Below are 25,959 nucleotides of genomic sequence, written 5' to 3'. Positions count from 1 at the left end.
TAATAATAATAATAATAATAATAATAATAATAATAATAATAATAATAGCATATACATTTGATTTAAAAATACATATAAACCAATGATCCTAGTACTTTTCTTTGCTTGTGAAACCCATTTTTTCTAAAAGAAAACCTTGGCTGAATGCAGAGGTGCACACCTTGCTGGAAGCCAGGAACACTGCCTTCAGGTCTGGAAACTCACAGGAGCTGAGAAGGGCAAGGAAAGAGCTGGTTGCTGGTATTAAGAAGGTCAAGTGGGGGTGCCTATTGGGGTCAGTGGGGGAGCTGGTCCCCTGGGGGGGCATTGCCACCTCAGTTCACCTCCCCATCCCAACGTCCTCCTCCGCCCACTCCACCACACCACCACTCAAACAGGGTTTTGGGGTTCAGGTGCACTACTGAGCTACGGGGAGAATCATCCATCTCCGTGGCTGGTGGGGTCCTGGGCCCTAATTTTAATATACAACCTAGACACTCACTTATAACACTCTCACGACACAGGCATATATAGGATCTGGAGTGGGCACATGATCGCACTTAGGTGGTGGGATGTACTACCATTTCCACCTCCCCGGACCTGTGCCCACTCTCATATGTAGCATGTAGACATTTAGGGTTCTGTGCGGAGATGAGGGGTGAATGGGCGCCGCCTGCTCTCTGGGCAAGAGTGGGTCTGTGCCGGTCGCCACCTCATCCCCCCATTTTAAACGCACTGTATAACAACATGCATCAACACCATATTCGAGTGGGAGGAGGAGGAAGTGGGTCTGTTCATAATTTATTTATGCATATATAGATTTATTTATTTATTTTATTTTATTATTTTTTTTTTTTCCCCTTTCACAAACACCTCCTTTCTCCGTGTGACACTAGGGGTCGGGGATGGGGGGGGGGGGGGCGCATTGTTGGGGTCTGGGCTGTGGGTGGGCTTTGGGCCTTGGGGGCGGTCAGTGTTGGGGCCGGTGCTTCGGTTCCTCCTGGGCTGTTCCGATTCTTTTAATCTAGGTTCCTGGTTGCGATGGCCGGCACTCTGACCGGGGTGGCTGCCGGCTTTCGGCGGGGGGTCGGCTATGGTAGTGTACGTGTGGTCATTGGTGGTGTAGGGCGGCGGTTGGGGGCGTGGCTTTGCCTCATCCGGGCACTGGCTGGTCTTCCTGTGTGGCATTTGCGGTGGGGGTGCTCTGTGTGTGGGGGGGTGCATGGGTGGCGTGCTGGGGCGTCTCCGGGCCTATGGTGCGGAGCTCTTGATGTGAGAGCCGGCCCTCCTCGGCTGCGGCTCCCTGCTGCTCTGCCCCTTGGGCTGGGGCCGGCCTGTGGTCGCTGTCAGGTAGATGGTGCATGCGGTCGGCCCGACAGAGATTCTGTCGGGCTATCTGTGTGTGCCTGTTGTTTGCTCGGGTTGGGTTTTTGGTGGTCCCCCCTCTCTTGGATCAATTTGGGCCCCACGTTTGGTGTGGGGCCCACTCCCCCCGGTCGTGCCCCCCTTTGGCGGGGGACTCCCTTGCCGCCGGTGCATTGGTGGCTCTCGGTGTCTGGGCTGGGTGGTGGGGTGCACGTCGGTCCGCCCTGGTTGCTGCCTGGCGGGGCCTGGGTGCCCTGGCTCTGTCGGGGCTCTGCTAGGGGGTGGTATGGCCTCGGGGCTTGGGGCTCGGTGTCCATGGCCGGATCTACTTGGGGGTGGCATGGGTCGCTGGCCGGGCCTGTGGGCTCGTCGTTGCAGCTTCCTGGAGGCTCTGCATTGTGGTGGCTGGGGTCACCCGGTTCTTTCCTCTGCTCCTCTCTGGGGAGGTGCGGTTCTCCCTGTTGGGAGACTCTTGGGGCTCCGGGCCTGTGGGCTGCTGTGTGTCTGTGGCTCCGGTCCTCCCTATGTTGCCATTGTGTCCTGGGGGGGCGGGTCTGTGGGCCCCCGCGTCCACTATTGGGCATTCTTTTGGAGAAATCTGGTGGTGGTGGGCGTGCTTGCGCGGGTGTTTGGATTCAGGTGCTTTGACAGATGCACGCTAGGTTGGGTAGTGGTGGAAGCTAGATGATTCCTTGTGCGATGTCGAATGTTTCATGGTGATATTGTGGGTGGCATTGTGCTGTGCATGTTGTTTTGTCATGGTGGTCTCTCGTCTTATCTTCTTCTTTTTTATTATTTATTTATTCTTCTTTCTTCTCTTTCTTTAAAAAAAAAAAAAAAAAAAAAAAAAAAAAAATTGAGCGATGATGATAAGTTCATTGAAACACTTCACAATGTTTCTACACTTAAACTGAGCTCACAAAAAAAAGAAAAAAAAAAAAAAAAAAAAGAAGGTCAAGGCCACATATGCACAGATGATCGAGGGTCAATTCAACTCACAAGACCCTCGGAGTATGTGGAGGGGCATTAGGTGCATAACAGATTATAAAGGAAGGAGCGAACAATGCCCCAAAGACACATTTCTGCATGATGCCCTCAACAAGTTCTATGCACGCTTTGAAGACCCCAACAGCACCCAGCACCCAGCACCAGACTCACCTCACCACCGGACAAACAGCATCTCAGCGTGACCTCAGCAAAAGTAAGGAATACTTTCAGGAGGATTAATCTGCACAAGGCAACAGGCCCAGACAACATCCCTGGAAAAGTGTTGAAAGAATGTGCCAATCAGCTCTGCGAGGTGCTGGCGGACATCTTTAACACCTCACTTACCCTGGAGACAGTTCCCATCTGCCTGATGACTGCCATCATCATCCCAGTCCCAAAGAGCTCTACAGTGTCTGTGATAGTCTGAATGACTATCAGCCAGTGGCCCTCACCCCGAGTGATAGTTGTTAAATGCTTTGAAAAACTGGTCATGACTCACATCAAAACAACCATCAACATCAACGAGGACCCTCATCAGTATGCATACAGTTAGAATCGATCAACAGAGGATGCCATCTTCTCTGTGGTCCACACTGCGCTCAACCACCTGGAGCAGAAAGACACTTACGTTGTATGCTCTTTGTGGACTTCACGTCTGCCTTCAACATCATGATCCCCCAAACCCTGATGGACAAACTATTAACATTAGGACTAAGCCCCTCCATTTACAACTGGGTACTAGACTTCTTAACAAACAGACCTTAGTCAGTGAGGATCCACAACTTTTCCTCCTCCACCATAACCCTCAGAACTGGCTCTCCTCAAGAATGTGTGTTGAGCCCTCTTCTGTTTACTCTGTTCACGTATGATTGTGCAGCTACCCATCCAGGCTGTCATATTGTAAAGTTTGTAGATGATACAGTGGTGGTGGGATGCATCACAAACAACAATGAGTCCAGCTACAGGCAAGAGGTGGAACACATGGAGATCTGGTGCAAAGAAAATAACCTTCACATCAATGTGAAGAAGACAAAGGAGATGACCGTGGACTTCAGAAGGAACAAGCACGCCTACACCCCACTGAACATAAGAAGTGGAAGTGGTCTCCAGCTACAATTACTTGGGTGTACACATGAATGACAACCTCAGCTGGGACAACAACACTACCAGCCTGATCAAGAAAGCTCATCAGTGACTCTACTTCTTCAGGCAGCTGAGACGAGCTGGTCTGGGAAGCTCAGTCCTCACCTCCTTCTACAGGTGTGCAGTGGAGAGCATCCTGTGCTCCAGCATCAACGTGTGGCATGGAGGCTGCACAGCTGCAGAAAGAAAAGCTTTGCAGAGAGTGGTGAAGGCTGCACAGAAGTCTCTTGGAGTCAGCCTCCCCACCATCACAGACATTTAAACCTCCAGATGCAGGAAGAGGGCCACCTGCGTCATGAAGGACCCCACTAGCCCAGCACACACACTTTTTGCCCTGCTCCCCTCAGAAAGAGGTTAAGGAGCATTAAGTGTAGAACCCCTAGACTGAGGAACAGCTTCTACCCTGAGGCTGTTAGACTCATGAATCTTTAACGAGAACTGTAAAAATCACAGCATGTTGCTGCTGATCTGTTTCATGTTGATGTGTTCATGTGTGCTCATCTGCTCACACAGACTCATGCTCATGTCCGTGCTGCTGTTCGAAGTAATATTTTTATGCTATTAGTGTTTATTGTATTTTTAGTTTATGTGTTTCTTAATTCATATCTTAGATGGTATTGTTTTTCCTTTACATTTGTTGGATTTAACTGGGACCCTGTGTACATAATTTCGTTCATGTGGTGGAACGACAATAAAGTATCTCTAACTCGTTATGTAGAAATGTATTAAATATTACAGTTTTAAAGGATTATTCAGTAATCATGAATGTTTAGAAACACATACGGGGCTGAGATGGTGTAGAAGTTGGGCTGCTGTCTTAGGACCAGAAAGTTACAGGTTCAACTACCTGCCAAGTCTACATGTCATGGTGTCCTTGAGCATGACACCCAATCCCCAACTGCTCCCAGGGAGCCCACATACTGTAGCTGCCCACTGATCCACCTGGGTGCATGTCACGTGTGATGGGTTAAATGCAAAGAACGTTTTGTCATTGTATGGGAACATACAATGATGTCATCAACATAAAATGATGACAACACATAGCACTTTACACATCAGATTCAAAGTGGATCTCCTATCTGACTTTTTTCCTGTTGACAATCTTTAAATTATCTAAATATAAAGCAATAAATTGGTCCAAACGTGAATTGAATAATACTTGTTTACTGGCTTCCTCTCTGTCAGAATTGTGAACAGTTCAGGAGATCTGACTTTGTTCAGGAAACCATCATGGAGATCGTTACTAACGGTACCCTAGCTGTTGGCATTTTCAGCCGTCAAGCTGGAAAGTTGCATTATGCAGTTTAAGTTGAGGATTTTTTAACGGTGACAGCAGTGATTAGTATTCGTGTCAAAGTAGCTGCAAATTTCACAGAGCTGTCAGCACCTCTGATAGCTCATCATGACCTACTTTTCCCTGCGCGTCTCTTTAGCTTTCTGTCGAACTGTCAGTTTGCTGACAGTGATGTGCTGATGAACAACAAACGCTAAAAGGAAGGGAAAAACGAGGATTGCAACTTTCTCATGGCTCCTCACAAACAAACTTGCTGTGAGTTTATAAAGAGATTGCTTATGGAGTTGGAAAGTTGAGCTGCTGCAGATAATGACGCTCTCTGATCTCTCCATCAGGGTGGTTTGATAACCGAGCAGACGGAAATAGCTGTCATCGTTCACGCCGAACATTAAATATGCAGTTTGTCTTTCGAACTGTCAAACTTTTAATAGAAGGTCACAACGTTGCTGCAGAAGTTCCCCTCTTGGTGAAGATGTTATTTATAAAGATTATATATAAAGATTATTGTTTGTTTGTTTGTTTTGCTCCATGATTAGCAGTTAAACTGATAATCAGATACATTAGAAAGTAAATACATTTGGTTACAAAAATATCCAACCCTCGTGTTAAGATTTTGCCATTTTTAATCTACAAAAGAAATTTTCACAACTTTTCAATGTGTTTGCATTTGTAGTATATGTTGTGAAGAACTTTCAGCTACTACCACACCATTTTATATCTATCCATCCATTCATCCAGTATCTTTTACCCACTTCTTCCATTTTGGGTCACGGGGGTCGCCGGTGCCCATGTCCAGCAATCACTGTGCGAGGGGCGGGGTATACCTTGGATGGGTCGCAAGTCCATCTCAGGGCCCCATTTTGTATCCCTTTCTGAAAAAATTAACTATGTTATATCATGTTTTTAGCTAATGGCAATGAACTATGCTGGCCATCTTGGATTGGGTTAACTATGAAAACTTAAAGAGTAAACACCCATTACTTTCTGAAAGTTTTGTTAAAATACAAATGACTCCAAACAGACAAGCAACAACAGAATTGTTTGTCTTTCAGTGGTGGGTGATAACTACAGAAGATATATACTGTTCAGCCTGATGTGCTTTGTCAGAAACACAAAAAGACTCAGGTGGAGGCCTCAACAATCACCTGGATCAAAGACTACCTGACAAACAGACCCGTTTGTGAGACTGAAGAGTTGTGTGTCTAACCAGGTGGTCAGTAGCTCAGGAGCACCACAGGGGACTGTACTTTCACCATTCCTTTTCACTCTGTACACCTCAGATTTCCAGTACAAAACAGACTCCTGTCATCTACAGAAATATTCAGATGACTCTGCAGTGGTTGGGTGTATCAGAGATGGACAAGAAGCTGAGTACAGGGAACTGGTGGACCGCTTTGTGGCACGGTGTGGAAACAATCATCTCATCTTGAATGTGAACAAAACAAAAGGAGATGCTTGTAGATTTAAGGAGAAACAGGAACAGGTCCAACAATATTTCTACCATGGGAGAAGGAGTGGAGGTGGTGGAGAAGTACAAATACCTTGGGGTTCACCTGGACAACAGACTGGACTGGAAATGCAACAGCGAAGCCGTCTACAAGAAGGGACAGAGCAGACTGTACTTCTTGAGGAAGCTGAAGTCCTTCAATGTTTGCAGCAAGATGCTGCATGTAGAGGCCAAGCCAATGCTTTAAGTCACTGAGGTGATACACCGGGGTATTGTTGACGCACTGATTGTTACCTTGTCAGATGAATTAAAAGTCAGAGCCGTCCTTGCTTGTTTGCAAGTAACCCATTTATTCTTTACGTTTCATCTGTGTCCATTTAAAGGCAATACATATTTCCACAACGTTTCCATCTGTTTACAACACAGGTTCATATTCAGCGGTCTAAAAACTGTTTCCCCCTTTCGGGTGGAACACCTGACTCACAAAGAACAGGTTCCTACTATATAAACAGCTGATTACCCACGTGACCCAACACCCATTCACAAATATATTTATTTATTTATCACCTGCTCCTACACTGCATATCTTCTATAAGTCTGTTGTAGAGAGTGTTATCTCGTCTACAATCATCTGCTGGGGTAGCAGCACCAGAGCAAGTGACTTAAAATGATCAACAACCTCATAAAGAAGGCTGGCTCAGTTTTGGGGACTCCTCTAGAATTTTTGGAGATGATTGTACAAAGAAGGATTCTTCATAAAATGAAGAACATTACAGGTAACCCAGAGCACACTCTTCATCAGACTGTCATACTACAACAGAGTGTCTTAAGTCAGAGGCTTCTTCAGATCCGTTGTAGGACAAACCGCTACAAGAGATCCTTCCTGCCCACAGCCATCAGCATCTAGAACAACTCTTTAATGAAACCAGGATGATGAGTTACATACAACATTTGATTTTTTTTCATTCAACCTTTATTTAGACAGGTAAGTCACATTGAACCTAGAAGACTCATTTACAAGTGAGATCTGTTTGGACAGACAAAAAGTAATGAAACTGGACACATGTAGGAATTGGAGGCGAAAAAATTCCTATCAGACTTTTTCTTCTTGCCTGAGAAAAAAAAAAAACCTAATATTAAAAAACACCTCGCACAAACAAGCACATAGTGACAGACATTCTGCAGAGGGGGGGGAGACGACGAGAGCGGTGAGCAATGTTCATAGACGCTCTCGAGGGCACTATAAGAGTTCTGATAAGGATGTAATAATCAGCCTGTTCCCTCCGGTGAGATACGTAAACATTCTCAAGGGATGTCGGGGAATGGCCAAGGATAATGCCTATGAGAATCTGAGAGTCCTGAAATGATGAAGCAATGTTTATTCAGCTGGTTTCATCTGGTTATCAGTTGGAAATTCCTCAGGGAGGTGGTGGTGAGCGTCAGATCACGTTCTCCAGGCAAATTCAGATAAGATGGCCTTCAAGGCCAGCCAAGGGAGCCAAATTCAGATAAGTACACAGTTGTTTTGGGGACAGGCAGAAATTAATGACATCTACCTTGAGTCGGTGTTGGTCCAAACGGTTCAGAAATGTCCAAATTACATGGCCACACCGATGGAACGTGCCTGAGTAAAATCCACGAAATCTGATCCATTCTGCCCAAAGCCTTTGAGTCTGGGTACTCGGGACACAAATCAAGCCATCATAAAGGCAAGCAGCGTGATCGAGTCCCAATTTGCTGCCGACGACTTCCTTGATTGTTGATAAAACCAGCAACCAGCCGAATCCAAAAAGCAGGAACCAGTTATCATAAATCCAATTAAATATGTGTTCTTAAAGTCCACAAATGGCAACAGAGACAGACACATCATCAAGTTTTCCAAGTCGATGAGATATCCAGCTGCATGCGTGCCAACAGAGCAAATCGGCTCACCTAAAGCCTGTCTTCTCTTAAAAGAAATGTTATCAATTGTGTTAAGGGAAAAACTGACCAAAACAAGTCCATAATTATGGTTCGGAAGATATGCAAGAGAGGCTCAGAAGTTGTTTTACAGACAGACAGAGCAGCAAAGCAAAGCAGAGAGGGAGGGGAGGGGAAAAGCGTCCGACCTCGTCGAGAGCAAGTGATGACGTGGAATTTCCCATTGGGATTATTACAATATTGTGAATTGAACTGAATATACTTATACACACTGCAGTCTTGACTTTAACTGCCCCATTCTAGGATATTTAGGTGGTTCTCCTTCAAACACTTAATACAGTAGTATGCTTAGAGTCATTGGATTTATCTTTGGCCTCCCAGATGCTTCTCTTTTTAATGCCCTCCTTACCAGGTCAATGAGCTTTGGTTCTCTTGCCAGCTTTGCTGTGATGGCTTTGTGGGACACTCAGGGTACTGGAATATATATATTTGGTTGAGTGGTGGTGCAGAGGTTAGAGAGGGCAGACCTGTGATCGGAGGGCCACTGGTCAATTCCTCGGTTCAACTCCCCGTACCGACAACATCAAAAATGTTGGTGGAAAAGGTGAAACACCCACACCTTCCTCCACCTTAATTTGTCCCACTCTGGCCATGAGTAGATCCATCCTCTGCAGAAAGAAAAGCTTTGCAGAGAGTAGTGAAGGTTGCACAGAAGTTTGTTGGAGTCAGTCTTCCCACCATCACAGACATCTACACCTCCAGATGCAGGAAAAGGACCACCTGCATCATGAAGGACCCCACTCGCCCAGCACACACACTTTTTGCCCCGCTCCCCTCAGGAAGGAGGTTAAGGAGCAATAAGTTTAGAACCACTAGACTGAGGAACAGCTTCTACCCTGAGGCTGTTAGACTCCTGAATCTCTAACCAGAATAATCACTATGGAAAAACTCACATCATGCTGTTGGTTTGTTTCATGTTGCTGTGTTCATTCAAACTCATCTGCTTACACAGACTCATGTTTGTGCTGCTGTTCGGCATATTGTTTTGTGTACTATTAGTGCTTAGCATATTTTTAGTTAACGTTTTTCTTAGTTCATATTTTGGATCTTATTTCTGTTTTTCTTTTACATTTTATACTTTTGTTGGATGTAACTGGGAGCCTGTGTACACAATTTTGTTCCACTTCATGTACCACAAGTGATGTGAATGACAATAAAGAACCTTGAATCCTTGAATCATTTCCATTTTGGGAACTAAACCTCATCTGACTGTGATACTACTGGTTCAGACTTCAAACCAAATAGGGTGAAAATCTATCCACATGTCACTTTTAAGTGAATTTGTATTATTAAGTGAGGTATTAAGTGAGTTTTATATTTACCAGTATTAATCTGGAGTATTTTGTCTAAATTAGTTAGTTTCAACCAATTTAAAACTGTATTTAAATGCCTGGTTGTAAGACAATAAAATTGCAATAATCCCATAGCAGGTGAGTCCTCTCACATTATGCCTTTTTCTATTTTTACATATAGCTGTTTTACATGTAGCTGTTTTATTTTTTTACTCTTACCCCTCTCATACCAGTTTATTTCCTCATCACTGCTCAAAAAACAGTCTAATGAGCAGAATCAAACTCCTTCCTCCATCTGAAGATTCTGTCATTTATGGTCCTGTCAGGCAATTAGGAAAATGCATCTCTAATAGGTCTTCGGTAATTAACCACTGACGTCTTTATTTTGGGTAATAGAAGACCAGGATAAAAGTAATTGTATCCCCTTTTTAGATTAGTTTGAATTCTGGTTCCAATAAGCCAATTAAACAGCAAACAGGAAGACAGGCTGGGGACACGACAACGACTTAATGGGCTGCGTATGTTGTTTTCAACAGAACAATTTGATTAAGGCACTCTTGTTAATGTGCCATTCCAGATCTGCTTCTGCCACTTGGAACTCTGAGCCACTTACATCAAATCACAACAATTACATCGAGTCGACAACAAAACTGCCTCAGCTTGCCGAAAAGTGCATTACTAGTGACAAAGTCTGATGGTAATTAAATGGAAATGGCAGAATAGATTTCCGAGCCACATCTCACCCCCCAAAATCCACCAGTTTTTACAGCACTTATTTTTTTTCTGACTCAACATTTGGATGATGATTGGTCTAGATGATTGGTCTTGATGATTTAGAGTTCACAAATGGATTCAAGTTTTCTTGAGAGGCACCCTCATTTTAGTAAAGTCCATTTTAAAATATATATTTTTAAACCATTTCTGTCACTTGGGCACAAACATAAATACTTTAAGTTTTATCACTGGTCATGAATTAGACCACACCGTCTACAGCAGGGGTGCCCAGACATCTTCATAATGCAGCTACTTTTCAAATGACCAAGTCAAAGTGAGCTACCTGCTATAAGGCCCCGTTTACACGGAACAACCTCTGGAAACCTTAGTGTTTTCAGTGTTTATTGGGGGCAATAAAAAAATGAGCGGGTTTACATGAAAACACTGTAGTTTCCATGTCAGTCGGGTTGCCAGATAATAAATTATGAACTATACAGTACTGTGGATTTAAAATGATAGTATTTTGACCTGAACTGTCATATGTTCTGAGTAAAGATATTCTAAGATGAGGTGTGTGTTGTGTTTGTTGAACATGTGCACAGAAAAGGAGGGGATAAATAAGACATTTTAAATTTAGCTGGCAACCCTGATTCCGGGCTCAGTTGCATTCATTGCGCATGCGGCATCTGCATGATCACAGTTATGTCCAAACTGGTGAATGCACTAACGTCTCTTTGGACTCTGGATTTTATTAGTTTTGCTCCTACATGCTGAAAAAGGGTGATTAGCACAAAAACACTGCTCTCTGACGTTTATTATAACTGTTAGTGCAGAAAACTTTGGACTGCAGCCGCCTGTAATGTGCTTGTGCCACTTCACATTTGGAGCATTTCACTCCTCCATGGGGGGTTTGCTGAAAAGCTCCCCTCAGAGACCTGGATTCAGAAACCTTCAGTTTCAGAGAGAATGAGGCTGCTGTCGTGTAAACGAACAGCCGAACGTTTCACGTTGTGTAAACGGGGCCTCAGACTGGCTGCCCTGTCTGTCAATCAAGAGACAAATTACTTGATGGATGATAGACTGACGTCTGTTTTTAAATACCATGCCATCTACCAATAAGACCTTTGAAATTGACTGGTAGATCGCAATCGACGTATTCGGCACCACTGGTTTTGGGGTTTAAACTTAAATATTGGCATCAGTGTTGGAGTATTAATGTCTCCAATTCTTGGTTTTTGGAAACCTAAAATGTTATATTCAAAGAAAGTGATGAATGATCCCAAATTACAGTAAATACAGTGCAACTTGCACTTTGGCACTAAAATATGAAGGAACTGTTCTGGCAATACTGTATTCAGATAGGACATATTAGAAAGCAGCTTGTGACTACGTTTACCCCTGTGTTTGTTGCATTTATCTGACACTGATGCTCACAATTTTCTCAAAAGCTCATTGCAAAAATCTGTTTTCCAGTTTTTACCAAAAAAACATCTGCATCTATTCCAACAGAAAAATAAAGTAGAAAATAAAAAAAAAAACATCTTGGTTTGTTTTGATACTGAACTGATGAAAATTACTTAGACCTTTAAAGTAAATGTACCCCTAAGAAATAAAACGGTTCAGTACTGAAGGACTTCCCAAGTGTACAAAACAAAATAATCTAAAATGGAATTAGAGTGGTTATAAAAACTTCATCAGCCACAGTGATGTAGACAAATCTCTGCTGTCAACCAAACTTTTGCACCATAGTTTGGCAAAATGAAACCCTAAACCAAGAAACTGCATTGTTAATATTTCCACAAAAGTACTTTAAGCCTGTATTTATCAAAAAAATATATATGAGTTAAGATACACAATGGCTTCTCTATTTGAATAATTACAAAAGAACAAAGAGAAGCATGAGACAATCCTCTTTTCCGGAGACAGTTTTCAGCTCCTCTGGAGATTCCAAGATGTTCCCAGACCAGAAAAGATTTACTGTACAATGTTAGGCAACATTTGCAATACAGGCCTTAAAGCTCAATTCCATTTTTTTTTTTTTTTGCTCAGGTCTAATTTCTTTGTGTGGTCATTCGCATTAATTGGGGACTGCCTAGAATGACAGCCACCTATTATTATCCACCTGACAATGGTTTCTTAACTTTATATCTTACGCTTCCTTCAACTGTAATGTGGCCCGAACTGCAACATGTACCCCCACATTGTTATATCAAAACAACAGTCTCATCACGGTGACGTGTGTTATTACTTTTATTGCAGTTTTGAGTTATCATGGTGACATAAATCACAAAGACGCCATTTTTCTCATTCAAAACGCCTGATAGAACTCTAAAATGGCTGCCACTCAGCAGTTCCTGTCTAAGTTTCTCCAGGAACTTTCTAATATTTAAATACAACCTCCATCAGACGATACTGGTTACATTTGATCACCTTCATGAGGTGACCCGCATGCACAGAAGAAAATGTGATGTCACACAGGCTTGTGACAGGCTTGTTTGGTCCAGTGTTTACATTTAATCTTGCATCTTGATGGCTTCTCCAGTGCATGACTGAATTTATGGAAAAGGAGAGTCATACTAAAGGTAGAAACAAACTCGTATCGATGTCATCACGTAAGTGTCGCTACGATCCAACAGTAATATTAGGATCAGATGTTGCTGTTGATTCTTTGTCATCCAGGACATGGGAAATTAAAAGAAGAAAGAAGAAGAAACTGGACTTTTGTGCTGAAGCTGAAGACATGTGGCGCTCCAACATGTAATCTGCATGTGGTTGAGGTAACATTAATACTTGGATCTATCTGTTCAACTCTACCTTACTGATGTAGAAGTCCGATGAAATGCGACATGACCATTCAGCCTGAGGTCAATAATCCAGATATACAATCCAACATTTTTCAGTTAGGTCATCTGGACAGTTTCTTTATTTTTTTTTGTGCTGAAACGTTTTGTCTTCGATCCGGAAGGCTTCAACAGTCAAGGAAACACACAACAAAACTGATTCTACCCCCAACAGCTTACTCCAAAGTGGAACAAACCAGTTTTGTTTGTGATAAGATTGTCTCTTTGGTACGCCCCCTCCTCCATTGCTGGCACTCTTCCTTGTTGACAGTTGTGTCAAACTGGTTGAAAACAACAAAGTCCATGCTCAATAATCCAGGTATACAATCCAACATTTTTCAGTCAGGTCATCTGGACAGGATTATTGAGCATGGACTTTGTTGTTTTCAACCAGGTTGACAAGACTGTCAACAAGGAAGAGGGCCAGCAGTGGAGAAGATGGTGTACCAAAGAGACCATCTTATCACAAACAAAACTGGTTTGTTCCATTTTGGAGTAAGCTGTTGAGGGAAGAATCAGTTTTGTTGTGTGTTTCCTTGACTGATGAAGCCTTCCGGATCGAAGGCGAAACGTTTCAGCACAAAAAAAGAAACTGTCCAGATGACCTGACTGAAAAATGTTGGGTTACCATGAAATAGTTCACCCAGCGACATTTCTATTTCTTTGTGAACAAATCCATTCCACTTGATTAATAGGATAATATGCAAACCACTAAATGTCCACTCTGGGATTTCCTGGTTACTTCCAAACAACTCAATACCGCATGCAATGTTTCTCCGAGGTTATCTGCCTTGGCAGGGCACTCACGGGGGAAGGAGTGGGAGACACCTCTGTTTTGCATGTTAGATTAGCACCACGTTAGTGCTGGCAGTTGTTGACAGGGGTGGGGGTTAGGATGTGTCTAAGCACCACTTTATTGCCAGCAGTTTTCGACACAGGGTGGGGCATGGGGGATTAGGAAGTTTGACAGAAGAGGTGTGTGCTCTATTCACACAAGAGAGCTGTTGGTCAGACTCCTTCTTTGCTCTGGTCTCTAAAATAGTTATTAAATCAAGTGTTTACCGTATTTTCCGCCATACACGTCGCACTGCCGTATGAGTTGCATCAGTCCAAATATGTGAAATGAGACATGACCTGACATGACATGACATGACAAACATATATATATATATATATATATATATATATATATATATATATATATATAGTTATAAAGTGGAAAAATCCACAAATACGTCGCTTTGCCATATAGGTTGCATCTATTATGCATGACCGCTGACGCGTCACGTTTGTAACATGTCACCGCGCTGACAACCCAGAAATGTGGGCTGGTGTTGTGCCAAAAATCGATTGACTGCCAAATGGCTGCCGCAGCAGCGTGCAAACGAGGACTTTAACAATAATTTAAGTAGATGAACACTTAAACATTTATTTGTTTGCTATAAATTATAGTAAAGTTGTGTCTCAGTCTAACTTTTGCTTAATAAATGCACTTTGAAGGTCAAATCAGCTGTATTTAAAAGCCGATACGTGGAAGTAGGAACGTGCAGAGGGACATGTCACAGTGCATTCCATCGAAATTAACAAGATAACCACCTAAAAACAATTATTTGTTTGCTTGAAATTATAGTAAAGGTGTCTCAGTTGAACTTTTACTTAATAAATGCACTTCGACGGTCAAATCAGCTGTATTTCAAAAGCCGATTCACGGCTGTGGGGGCGTGCAGAGGCACGCCTCGCTGCATTTTTTCAAAATTTAACAAGATAACCACCTAAAAGCAATTATGTGTTTGCTCGAAATTACAGCAAAGGTGCATCTCAGTTTAACGTTTCCTTAATAAATACACTTTGAGGGACAAAACATGGCAAAATGAAGCAGGCAAAATGAAACCGGCAAAATGAAGCTGGTGAAATGAAGCTAGTGAAATGAAGTGACTTTAACATTACTTCAAGCCCACCTGCCCATATTGATAATAAATACCTTTTTTTTTTTTTTTTTTATTAAAATCCATTGAATTCTTCATCCTTGGTGCTGCTGGCGAAGAGTTCTGCTAATTCCTGAGGTAGATGATGCAGCGCTACTTCCTCCTCCTTCTCCTCTACCTCCCCGGGCCTGTCAGAGTCCTCCTCTGCGTCAGCTGCAGCTCCAGCTCCAGCTAACATCCCAGCCTTCCTGATCCCCGACTGGATCATTTCTTTGGTGACTGAGGTCCACGCTTTATCGATCCAGCCAAGGACCTGCTGGAATGTCACGTGGCGCATCCGTCCCGTAGCCGTGAAGCTGTGCTCTCCATCCACCATCCACTGTTCCCAAAGGTAACACTTTGAAGCTCCAGTTGACAGAGATATCCAGAGGCTACAGCCCTTTTGTCAAACGTCGTGGGACAATGGCAGGTATGGAGTTGCACGCTTTGATTTCATCTTTAAATTGCAGCATGATGTGCGTGTGCATGCTGTCCATCACCAGCAGGGCTTTGTTTGCTCTAAAAAAATTCCATCTGGCCGCTTCATGTAGCACTTTGTGAGCCACACGCTCATCATCTCCATGTCCATCCACCCCTTCTCATTAACCATCACAACTATGTATGGGGGGAACTCCACCTTCAGCATGGTTTTGCACTTAAAAATTACCATAATTTGCAGCTTTGCAGATGATACTGCGGTTGTGGGATGCATCACAAACAATGATGAGTCCAGCTACAGGCAAGAGGTGGAACACCTGGAAAGCTGGTGCAAAGAGAATAACCTTCACATCAATGTGAAGAAGACAAAGAAGATGATTGTGGACTTCAGAAGGAACAAAAACACCTACACCCCCTGAACATAAAAGGATCTGTGGTGGAAGTGGTCTCCATCTACAAGTACTTGGGTGTACACATGAATGACAACCTCAGCTGGGGCAACAACACTACCAGCCTGATCAAGAAAGCTCATCAGCGACTCTACTTCCTCAAGCGGCTGAGACGAGCTGGTCTGGGAAGCTCAGACCTCACCTCCTTCTACAGATGTGCAGTGGAGAGCATCCTGTGCTCCAGCATCTACGTGTGGCATGGAGACGGCACAGCTGCAGAAAGAAAAGCTTTGCAGAGAGTGGTGAAGGCTGCACAGAGTCTGTCGGAGTCAGTCTCCCCACCATCACAGACATCTACCCCTCTAGATGCAGGAAGAGGGCCACCTGCATCATGAAGGACCTCACTCACCCAGCACACACACTTTTTGCCCCACTCCCCTCAGGAATGAGGTTGAGGAGCATTAAGAGTAGAACCACTAGACTGAGGAACAGCTTCTACTCTGAGGCTGTTAGACTCATGAATCTCTAACCAGAATAATCATGGTGAAAAAAAATCACATCATGTTGCTGCCGATTTGTTTCATGTTGCTGCTGATCTGTTTCAAGTTGCTGCTGATCTGTTTCATGTTGCTGCTGATCTGTTTCAATGTTGATGTGTTCATGCGTGCTCATCTGCTCACACAGACTCATGTTCATGTTTGTGCTGATGTTCGACGTAATGTTTTTATGTTATGAGTGCTTAGTGTATATTTACTTGATGTTTTTCTTAGTTCATATCTTAGATGTTATTACTGTTTTTCTTTTACATTTTATTATTGGATGTAACTGGGACCCTGTGTACATAATTTCGCTCCACCACTTGTACCACATGAGATGCGAATGACAATAAAGAAACTCTGACTCTGAGCTTTGAGCCATCTACGCAGCACGCCAGCACCACAGTGAAGTGGGACCTCTCGTGACCCGTGGTGAGGATAGTCATGTTTTTCTCCCCTTTCTGTGTCACACTCCGTCCCATGTGAATGTCAAATGTTAATGAAACTTCATCCATATTAATAATGTGGTCAGGTGAGATGCTGTGCTCCTGCATCTGCCTGTCCATAAAGGCGCAGAAACTCTCCGCCTTTTCTGTAAAATCAGCGGGCAGATTCTGGCATGTGGATGTCCATGCTCTGATGGAGAGATGGTTCTGGCGCATGAACCTGAAACACCATGACGGTCCACCAGAGAAGTCGGTGATGTCCATCTCCTTGTCAACCGCCATGGCATGGACACGAAGCTGCACTGTCGACAGCCCTCTGCCAGAAGTGCGTTCCTCCAGCACCCACATCTTCACCTTTTCCTCCAGAGCTGGCCACCTCACCTTACTCCCGCGGTTCACCCTCTTTGACCGCTTCATGGATGTTGGTGTGACCTCCGCCTTCCTCCAGTCCCTAATAAGCTTCTCACTCACCCTGAACCTGCAATCAGCTGCACGGTTCCCATGTTTGGCTGCAAACTTTATCACCTGCAGCTTGAACTCAGCACAATATGAATTTCTCTTTGGCGGCATTTTCTCGATCGTTGTTGTGTTGTCGTCTCTTACCTCCCCTACTCAATGAGAGATGTTTTTGGTGTGAGCCAGTGGGGGTTTTGCGTGTCTGGAATCAACAAATAACGGGGTATGCCTACAGGTATACCAGCAGTTGTCAAAAGCTTAGAGGGCCCTCTTGCACCCCTAGAGGCTGAAAGTGGTACTGATCAATATTTTCAGTCAGAATGAATGAAAATGGTCATATCTCAGCCAAAAAATGGTTTATAAATATGAGAACAAAATCCATAAATACATTGCTATGGAGTATAAGTTGCAGAGTATGCAAATTATGCAAAAAAAAACACGACTTATACAGCGAAAAATACGGTACTTATGTAGGTACACATAGATGTTTTCCAACCAGTTAAAATACACCAGAATGCAAAAAATGGCATCTACTTTATGCAAAATTTTCTCAGGGAGTACCACCAGATGTCCCCACCAGTGCCCCCCACCCCTCCATTACAAATACTTCTGACACTAGTCAGCATGTTGGACAGTGGACATGGTCATAGCAAAATTCTGATATAAACAATTTAAAGGTTTTACTTTTATAGACACTCTTGTTTGTCTGCTACATATTACCTTTTTTTAGCTTGATGTTGAAGCTGTGGCCTTTTTTCTTCAGGTAGGTGCTGCTGGATGGGGTTGTGCTTACCCTACGCTGCAGGGAGGGTGAGAGGGCTGAGGAAGTTGTGAAAAGTGAGTTGTAGGGCAAAGTAGAATATCGTCGACTTTGATCTGGGGTGCTCCCAGCCAGGGGGTTCTGGTGACTACAGAAAAAAAACACAGAGTTTAAGAGTTTACAACAGGGATAGCTTGTTAAATAGGAGGTAAAAGAAAAGAATACCAAAGAAACCAGGTTGATTGGCTGAGAAAATGAATGTTACCAGGCAAAAGTTTCTTGGATGTCAAATTGTTGAAACACTGTTTGCAGTAGAAATTAGGGGTTTAATGTTAATTAAATAAAAAAATGTAAGCGTTCTAGCGTTTTCTCCTACAGCGTCTCTACACCAGATATCGCCATCAGATACATATGTGCAGATCATTACCCTGATGAGCTGCAGGGGTATAAATGACAGTTGATGACTTCACTCTGACACAGGTGCATTGTCTGCCTTATGGTAGTCATGCTCCTGGCCCCTATTGTATTCTTAGCATTACCGTAAAGACTAACTCCTTACTCCTGCATTTTTTAGCATCTCCATGTGCTCTTTTGATGCGCTCCTTCAGCTGATTGATGGATGAACCGCACGATCGGCATGGAAATTTTATTTAAGATAAATTAATTTAAATTGTTTAGCACCTGCTGCAGAAAAAGCTTCCTCCTGCACCTTTGTACAACCCACACTGCAGGATAAGTTTCCTGCTGCAGAGCAGAGAAGTGGGCATGGCCAAGAGTGTAGGTGGAAAAAGCAGAGGAGGCAGGGAGCTGAAATCATGACATTCTGTGCTCTCTTAGAGCGTTTAAAGTTTAGAAACATTGCTTAGAATATTGCAAGAGTGTGGGAAGGGTTTAAAAAGCCTTAAAAAAATAAAATAAAAAATTATATATACATATATATATATATATATATATATATATATATATATATATATACAAACCGGATTCCAAAAAAGTTGGGACACTAAACAAATTGTGAATAAAAACTGAATGCAATGATGTGGAGGTGCCAACATCTAATATTTTATTCAGAAAAGAACACAAATCACAGATCAAAAGTTTAAACTGAGAGAATGTATCATTTTAAGGGAAAAATCTGTTGTTTCCAAATTTCATGGCATCAACAAATCCCAAAAAAGTTGGGACAAGTCCATTTTTACCACTGTGTGGCATCCCCCCATCTTCTTACAACACTCAACAGATGTCTGGGGACAGAGGAGACCAGTTTCTCAAGTTTAGAAATAGAAATGCTCTCCCATTCATGTCTGATACAGGCCTCTAACTGTTCAATTGTCTTGGGCCTTCTTTGTCGCACCTTCCTCTTTATGATGCGCCAAATGTTCTCTATAGGTGAAAGATCTGGACTGCAGACTGGCCATTTCAGTACACAGATCCTTCTCCTACGTAGCCATGATGTTGTGATTGCTGCAGAATGTGGTCTGGCATTATCGTGTTGAAAAATGCAGGGTCTTCTCTGAAAGAGATGACGTCTAGATGGGAGCATATGTTGTTCTAGAACCTGAACATAGTTCTCTGCATTAATGGTGCCTTTCCAGACATGCAAGCTGCCTATGCCACAAGCGCTCATGCAACCCCATACCATCAGTGATGCAGGCTTCTGAACGGAGCGTTGATAGCAACTTGGGCTATCCTTGTCCTCTCTGGTCCGGATGACATGGCGTCCCAGTGTTCCATAAAGAACTTCAAATCATGACTCATCTGACCACAGAACAGTCTTCCATTTTGCCACACTCCATTTTAAACGACCCCTGGCCCAGTGCAAACGTCTGAGCTTGTGTAGCTTGCTTAGAAATGGCTTCCTCTTTGCACTGTAGAGTTTCAGCTGGCAACGGCAGATGGCACGGTGGATTGTGTTCACTAACAATGCTTTCTGGAAGTATTCCTGAGCCCATTCTGTTATTTCCTTGACAGTGGCATTCCTGTTTGAGGTGCAGTGATGTTTAAGGGCCCGGAGATCACGAGCATCCAGTAGAGTTTTACAGCCTTGACCCTTACACACAGCGATTGCTCCAGATTCTCTGAATCTTTTGATGATGTTATGCACGGTTGATGATGATAACTTAAAAGTATTTGCTATTTTATGCTGGGTAACACCATTCTGGTATTGTTGCACTATCTTTCTGCGCAACAATGGTGGAATTGGTGATCCTCTTACCATCTTGGCTTCTGAGAGACACTGACACTCTGAGAAGCTCTTTTTATACCCAATCATGTTGTCAATTGACCTAATTAGTTTTAATTGGTTTTCCAGCTGTTCGTTATATACTCAATTTCCTTTTGCCAGCCACTTATTGCTACTTGTCCCAACTTTTTTGGGATTTGTTGACACTGTGAAATTTTGAATCAACATATTTTTCCTTTAAAATGTTACATTTACTCAGATTAAACTTTTGATCTGTCATCTATGTTATATTACGAATAAAATATTGACATTTGCCATCTCCACATCATTGCATTCAGTTTTTATTCACAATTTGTTTAGTGTCCCAACTTTTTTGGAATCTGGTTTGTATATATATATATATATATATATATATATATATATATATATAACTACAACTTACAACTTTTAGTACTATTCTTACTTTACGTTTTTTCACTTATCGCGGGTCTTCAGGGTATAGATCCCCCACGATAAACGAGCAACTACTGTATTCACATTTGTCACTAAACATTGTAAATTTACTACATGTTTTGGAGTTGCTCTTTCGGTCACAACTTTTCTGGGTATTAATAAAATTCTCACAAAAAATCTAAATGATGCTCAGTCATACCTCACAGTAGAAATATCATTCAACATGTCAAATAAATTTCACTTTATCTAAGTGAATTTGAATTTTACTCTATGCAACAGTTTTTTTTACACAATATTAGTACATTAGTATTACACAAAATTACTGTGATGATTTAATATTAACATAATAATTCATCTTTTTTTATTACACCTATTGTTCTTCATGCGTAAAAAACTAATTGGGGAAAAAATACAACAAAATTTTCCATTTGTTTTATTTCTCTAGACAAGCACCATTTATTATTTAACACTGTCCTGTAGATGTAATTTTGTTAAAAAAACAACAATGTTGAAAAAATAATAAATAAATGCAGAGAAACTCACTTGTAGATTAGACCTGGCAGTTGTCCAGATTTGGATGGTAATCCCAAAACCAGACTCAACCTGTCTGTTGGAGGGTGAGAATCTTGGCTAAAGTGGACTCGATTTGATTGTGGCGTATTGGGCTCACTCTGTGCCGACATGACCTCGTACTGCCTCTTCATGGATGAGGGTACGACATGGAAAAGGATGACCCGGGAACGCATGGCCTGCCTGAAAATGTTCTGTGCTCTGAAAGAAAGAACAAAAAAAAAAAAAAAATGAAAGAATTAATGAAAGAAAGAATGAAAAAAAAAAAAAAAGAAAGGGGAGGAAGGTCATACATACATAAATGCATTAGCTTTAACGTGATAAGAGATACATGTACAATGGTGTGCTGTCATGACATTAAAGATATTACGATATGAGGATAGAGTGCTGTTTGTTGTAAGATGATAGGGAGAGTCATGGTCAGTATGCCTAATTACAGAGTAGAGGACACATGTATTATTTACTAAAGCATGCAAAAATACAAATAGGTGACAAAGCCTGTGAGCACTATGAAATATTACACATAATTTTGTTTGCTTACAGTTCATGCAAGTGAAACCCTGTTTTGTAGAGCCTGTCCAAATTCTAATCTGTGTATTTGAGTGTGTGGCTTGAGGTGAAGGGACACAAGTTGACTCAACAAGAAGAGCAGAAATGATGAATCATGCACCAGGGAGGCTTTCCAGTAAATGAAGTACCAATTAATCAAATACATACTGTCTCAAATGAGCTAAATTAGCCAAATAGCCTGAGACAGTGTTCAATATTTCCAGGCACAAGAACTGTTTAATCTGGTTTGTCAGTGGCTCTAACTGTATAGACAGGTGGCCACGGAAATAGCCAACTTTTCCATCAGGTTCCAGGGGTGGAATGTGATGTCTATGTTCAGGCCCGGTCAACAATAATCTTTTCTTGTTCAAATAGCAAAGAGGAACTTTAACAAAAACACTGGAATACATACAGTATGCTGCCTAACAGGTGATGATCAGTTTAAGATTTAAACTGAAACCATCCATCTATTTTCTGCTGCTTATTTGTGATAAAGTCACAAATTCAAAAAGTCCTTCTTCTTCTTCTTTCCACTTTTACCTCTTCAGGTAAGCAAGTCATCCTCCTCTATCTCACTCTGTCCTCTTCATCCTCTGATTTTACTCCAACTACCTCCATGTCTACTCTAACTGCATCCGTATATCTCCTCTTTGACCTTCCTCTTGTCCTTTTTCTGGCAGCTGCAATCCTATTATCCTTCTACCAATATTTCCACTGTCCCACTTCTGAACATGTCCAAACCATCTCAGTCTGGCTTCTCTAACTTTATCTCCCAGGTGTTCAACCTGTGCTGTACCTCTGATGATCTCATTCCTAATCTTATCCATCCTTGTCACTCTTAAGGAGAACTCCAACATCTTCATTTCTACTACTTCCAGTTCTTTCTTCTGTCTTTTTGACCATGTGTCTGTCTCCAGAACATACAACATAGCTGGCCTCACAATTGCCTTATAAATTTTTCCTTTGACCTTTGCTGACACCCTTTTGTCGCAAATCACTCCTGAAACCTTTTTCCATCTACTCCATCCTGCCTGGACTCTTTTTCACCTCTTTACCACACTCCCCATGTTCCTGGACAGTGGACCCCGAATGCTTGAAGTCAAAATCAAAAAGTCCAAAGGTCAGAGATTCCTCGTCTGAGCGACACCACTCTCTACAGGGGACATTGCAAGGTACTCCCAGATCAGAAATAATGCATAACCCCTCCAGCGTGCACTCGGTCTTCCTCAGAGTCTCTTCCCAGTGAGGCATGCACAGAAAACTTGCACAGGAAGGCATGCAATGCCTGAATCATCTCAGCTGACTCCTTTTAATGCAAATGAGTCTACTCTGAGCATTCCCTTATATGAAAGACCAGTTCACCTGGTTTTAAGGCTAAGCCCAGCCACTCTACAGAGCAAGGGTGCAAAGACAGACAGACCAGTAAACTGAGAGCTGTTGGTTCAACTCCCTATTCTCAACAATAAGTCAAAGTAACATGACTGCTGATGAGGCCCAGATATCATGATCCATCATTTGCTCTTGTCTGCCATCCATCCATCCATCCATCCATACATACATCCATACATACATCCATACATACATCCATACATACAGGTCCTTCTCAAAAAATTAGCATATTGTGATAAAGGTCATTATTTTCCATAATGTAATGATAAAAATGAAACTTTCATATATTTCAGATTCATTGCACACCAACTGAAATATTCCAGGTCTTTAATTGTTTTAATACTGATGATTATGGCATACAGCTCATGAAAACCCAAAATGCCTGTCCCAAAAAATTAGCATATCATGAAAAGGTTTTCTAAACAAGCTATTAACCTAACCATCTGAATCAACGACGTAACTCTAAACACCTGGAAAAGATTCCTGAGGCTTTTAAAAACTCCCAGCCTCGTTCATTACTCAAAACCGCAATCATGGGTAAGACTGCCGACCTGACTGCTGTCCAGAAGGCCATCATTGACACCCTCAAGCAAGAGGGTAAGACACAGAAAGAAATTGCTGAACGAATAGGCTGTTCGCAGAGTGCTGTATCAAGGCACCTCAGTGGGAAGTCTGTGGGAAGGGAAAAGTGTGGCAGAAAACGCTGCACAAGGAGAAGAGGTGACTGGACCCTGAGGAGGATTGTGGAGAAGGGCCGATTCCAGACCTTGGGGGACCTGCGGAAGCAGTGGACTGAGTCTGGAGTAGAAACATACAGAGCCACCGTGCACAGGCGTGTGCAGGAAATGGGCTACAGGTGCCGCATTCCCCAGGTCAAGCCACTCTTCTGCGTCATAAGCATCTCGCCTGGGACTGCTGCTGAGTGGTCCACAGTTATGTTCTCTGATTACAGTAAATTTTGCATTCCCTTTGGAAATCAAGGTCCCAGAGTCTGGAGGAAGAGAGGAGACACAGAATTCACATTTCTTGAGGTCCATTGTCAAGTTTCCACAGTCACTGGGGTGTCATGTCATCTGCTGGTGTTGGTCCACTGTGTTTTATCAAGTGCAGGGTCAATGCAGCTAGCTATCAGGAGATTTTGGAGCACTTCATGCTTCCATCTGCTGAAAAGCTTTATGGAGATGAAGATTTCATTTTTCAGCACGACCTGGCACCTGCTCACAGTGCCAAAACCACTGGTAAATGGTTTACTGACCATGGTATTACTGTGCTCAATTGGCCTGCCAACTCTCCTGACCTGAACCCCATAGAGAACCTGTGGGATATTGTGAAGAGAAAGTTGAGAGACGCAAGACCCAACACTCTGAATGAGCTTAAGGCTGCTATCGAAGCATCCTGGGCCTCCATAACACCTCAGCAGTGCCACAGGCTGATTGCCTCCATGCCACGCCGCATTGAAGCAGTCATTCATGCAAAAGGATTCCCGACCAAGTATTGAGTGCATAACTGAACATGATTATTTGAAGGTTGGCGTTTTTTGTATTAAAAACACTTGTCTTTCATTGGTGGGATGAAATATGCTAATTTTTTGGGACAGGCATTTTGGGTTTTCATGAGCTGTATGCCATAATCATCATTATTAAAACAATTAAAGACCTGAAATATTTCAGTTGGTGTGCAATGAATCTGAAATATATGAAAGTTTCATTTTTATCATTACATTATGGAAAATAATGACCTTTATCACAATATGCTAATTTTTTTAGAAGGACCTGTACATACACACGTTCATACATACTTACAAATGTACATACATACATATACAAACATACATACTGGTACACATTATCCGTATGTCCGTTATCAAGGGTTGTGTCTGGGGCTACCTTATCTCAGTGATCAGTGCCGTAGTTCTGTAATCCTGAGACTGCAAGTTTGAGCCCAGGTTGCATAAGGAACGGCATCTAGCCTTAACCAATTACCAAATGTCAAGTGAAATGTGCAAGTTTGCTAGCTGTGGTAACCCTCACAAAGGCAAGCAGCCCTCAGCACTTGACAAATCAGCAATACCATCTTCATCTGAGGTTGAGTTATGCAGTTAACATGACCAAGCGGAAAGCCTATACATTTATCTCCCCAGAGAAACACTCTCTTACAGGGGAACCAAAGCCTGTTGAGGGCCTGTTGGTGAAGGCTTAATTCCTGGGGCTCAGCTGGGCCAAGCCCACAGAAGATGCAAAAAGCCACAGTTCCACAATTGGAACCACCAGCTGATGAGAGATAAGTCAAGTTTTGGTGCAGGTTGAGCCAGGTGACAGGTAAGGACATAGCCCAGGCAGATGGTTTGATTCCTAGTGTCGTGTGCTAGCTTTAAAACATAAGATAAATGCAGAAAAAAAATTATAAAACTACTTGTTTGTTGTGGGTTTTAGAGTACAGTACACAGTATCAGTAAGTCTGCACAAAATTGGATGATATACCCTTGTTTTTCAAAAGCCCCATATACTAAATCAACATGGATACAACAAAGTGGAGTTAAAAAAAAAAAATGCCACTTTCGAACGTGTTTACTTATTAATGTGTTTCTTCTTTGTTTTTCTCACCAGAAATGCAACTTGCATGTGCATGTAGATGGGACCTCAGAAAGTCCCACTTCAGTTGTTAGTCTAAAAGCAACAAATGAAGATTTTAGCCTATTTTACAATGACACTAAGTGCTTTATTGGAGTAGTGTCACAGAAGCAAAGCCATTGTTCTGCATCAAAACTCTGAAGAATTTGAATGCTT

The 25,959-nt window shown here is 42.5% G+C and overlaps 1 protein-coding gene across 1 annotated transcript in view; it reads right to left on the bottom strand.

Moving 5' to 3' along the window:
- LOC119426845 (partitioning defective 3 homolog) overlaps positions 1-25,959 on the bottom strand; it is a gene marked incomplete in the record, with an annotated part of 408,661 nt that overhangs the window by 5,107 nt on the left and 377,595 nt on the right. The window contains 2 exon segments of the mRNA XM_037694428.1: positions 17,991-18,178; positions 21,209-21,436. Of these exon segments, the coding sequence (XP_037550356.1) occupies positions 17,991-18,178; positions 21,209-21,436 (416 nt within the window).

Source organism: Nematolebias whitei, chromosome 20 (genome assembly GCF_014905685.2).
Source record: "Nematolebias whitei isolate Nwh7 chromosome 20, NemWhi1, whole genome shotgun sequence".
Taxonomy (NCBI): Eukaryota; Metazoa; Chordata; class Actinopteri; order Cyprinodontiformes; family Rivulidae; genus Nematolebias; species Nematolebias whitei.
The sequence above is the reverse complement of the archived record's forward strand: the minus strand, read 5'-3'. Positions and strand labels throughout refer to the sequence as shown.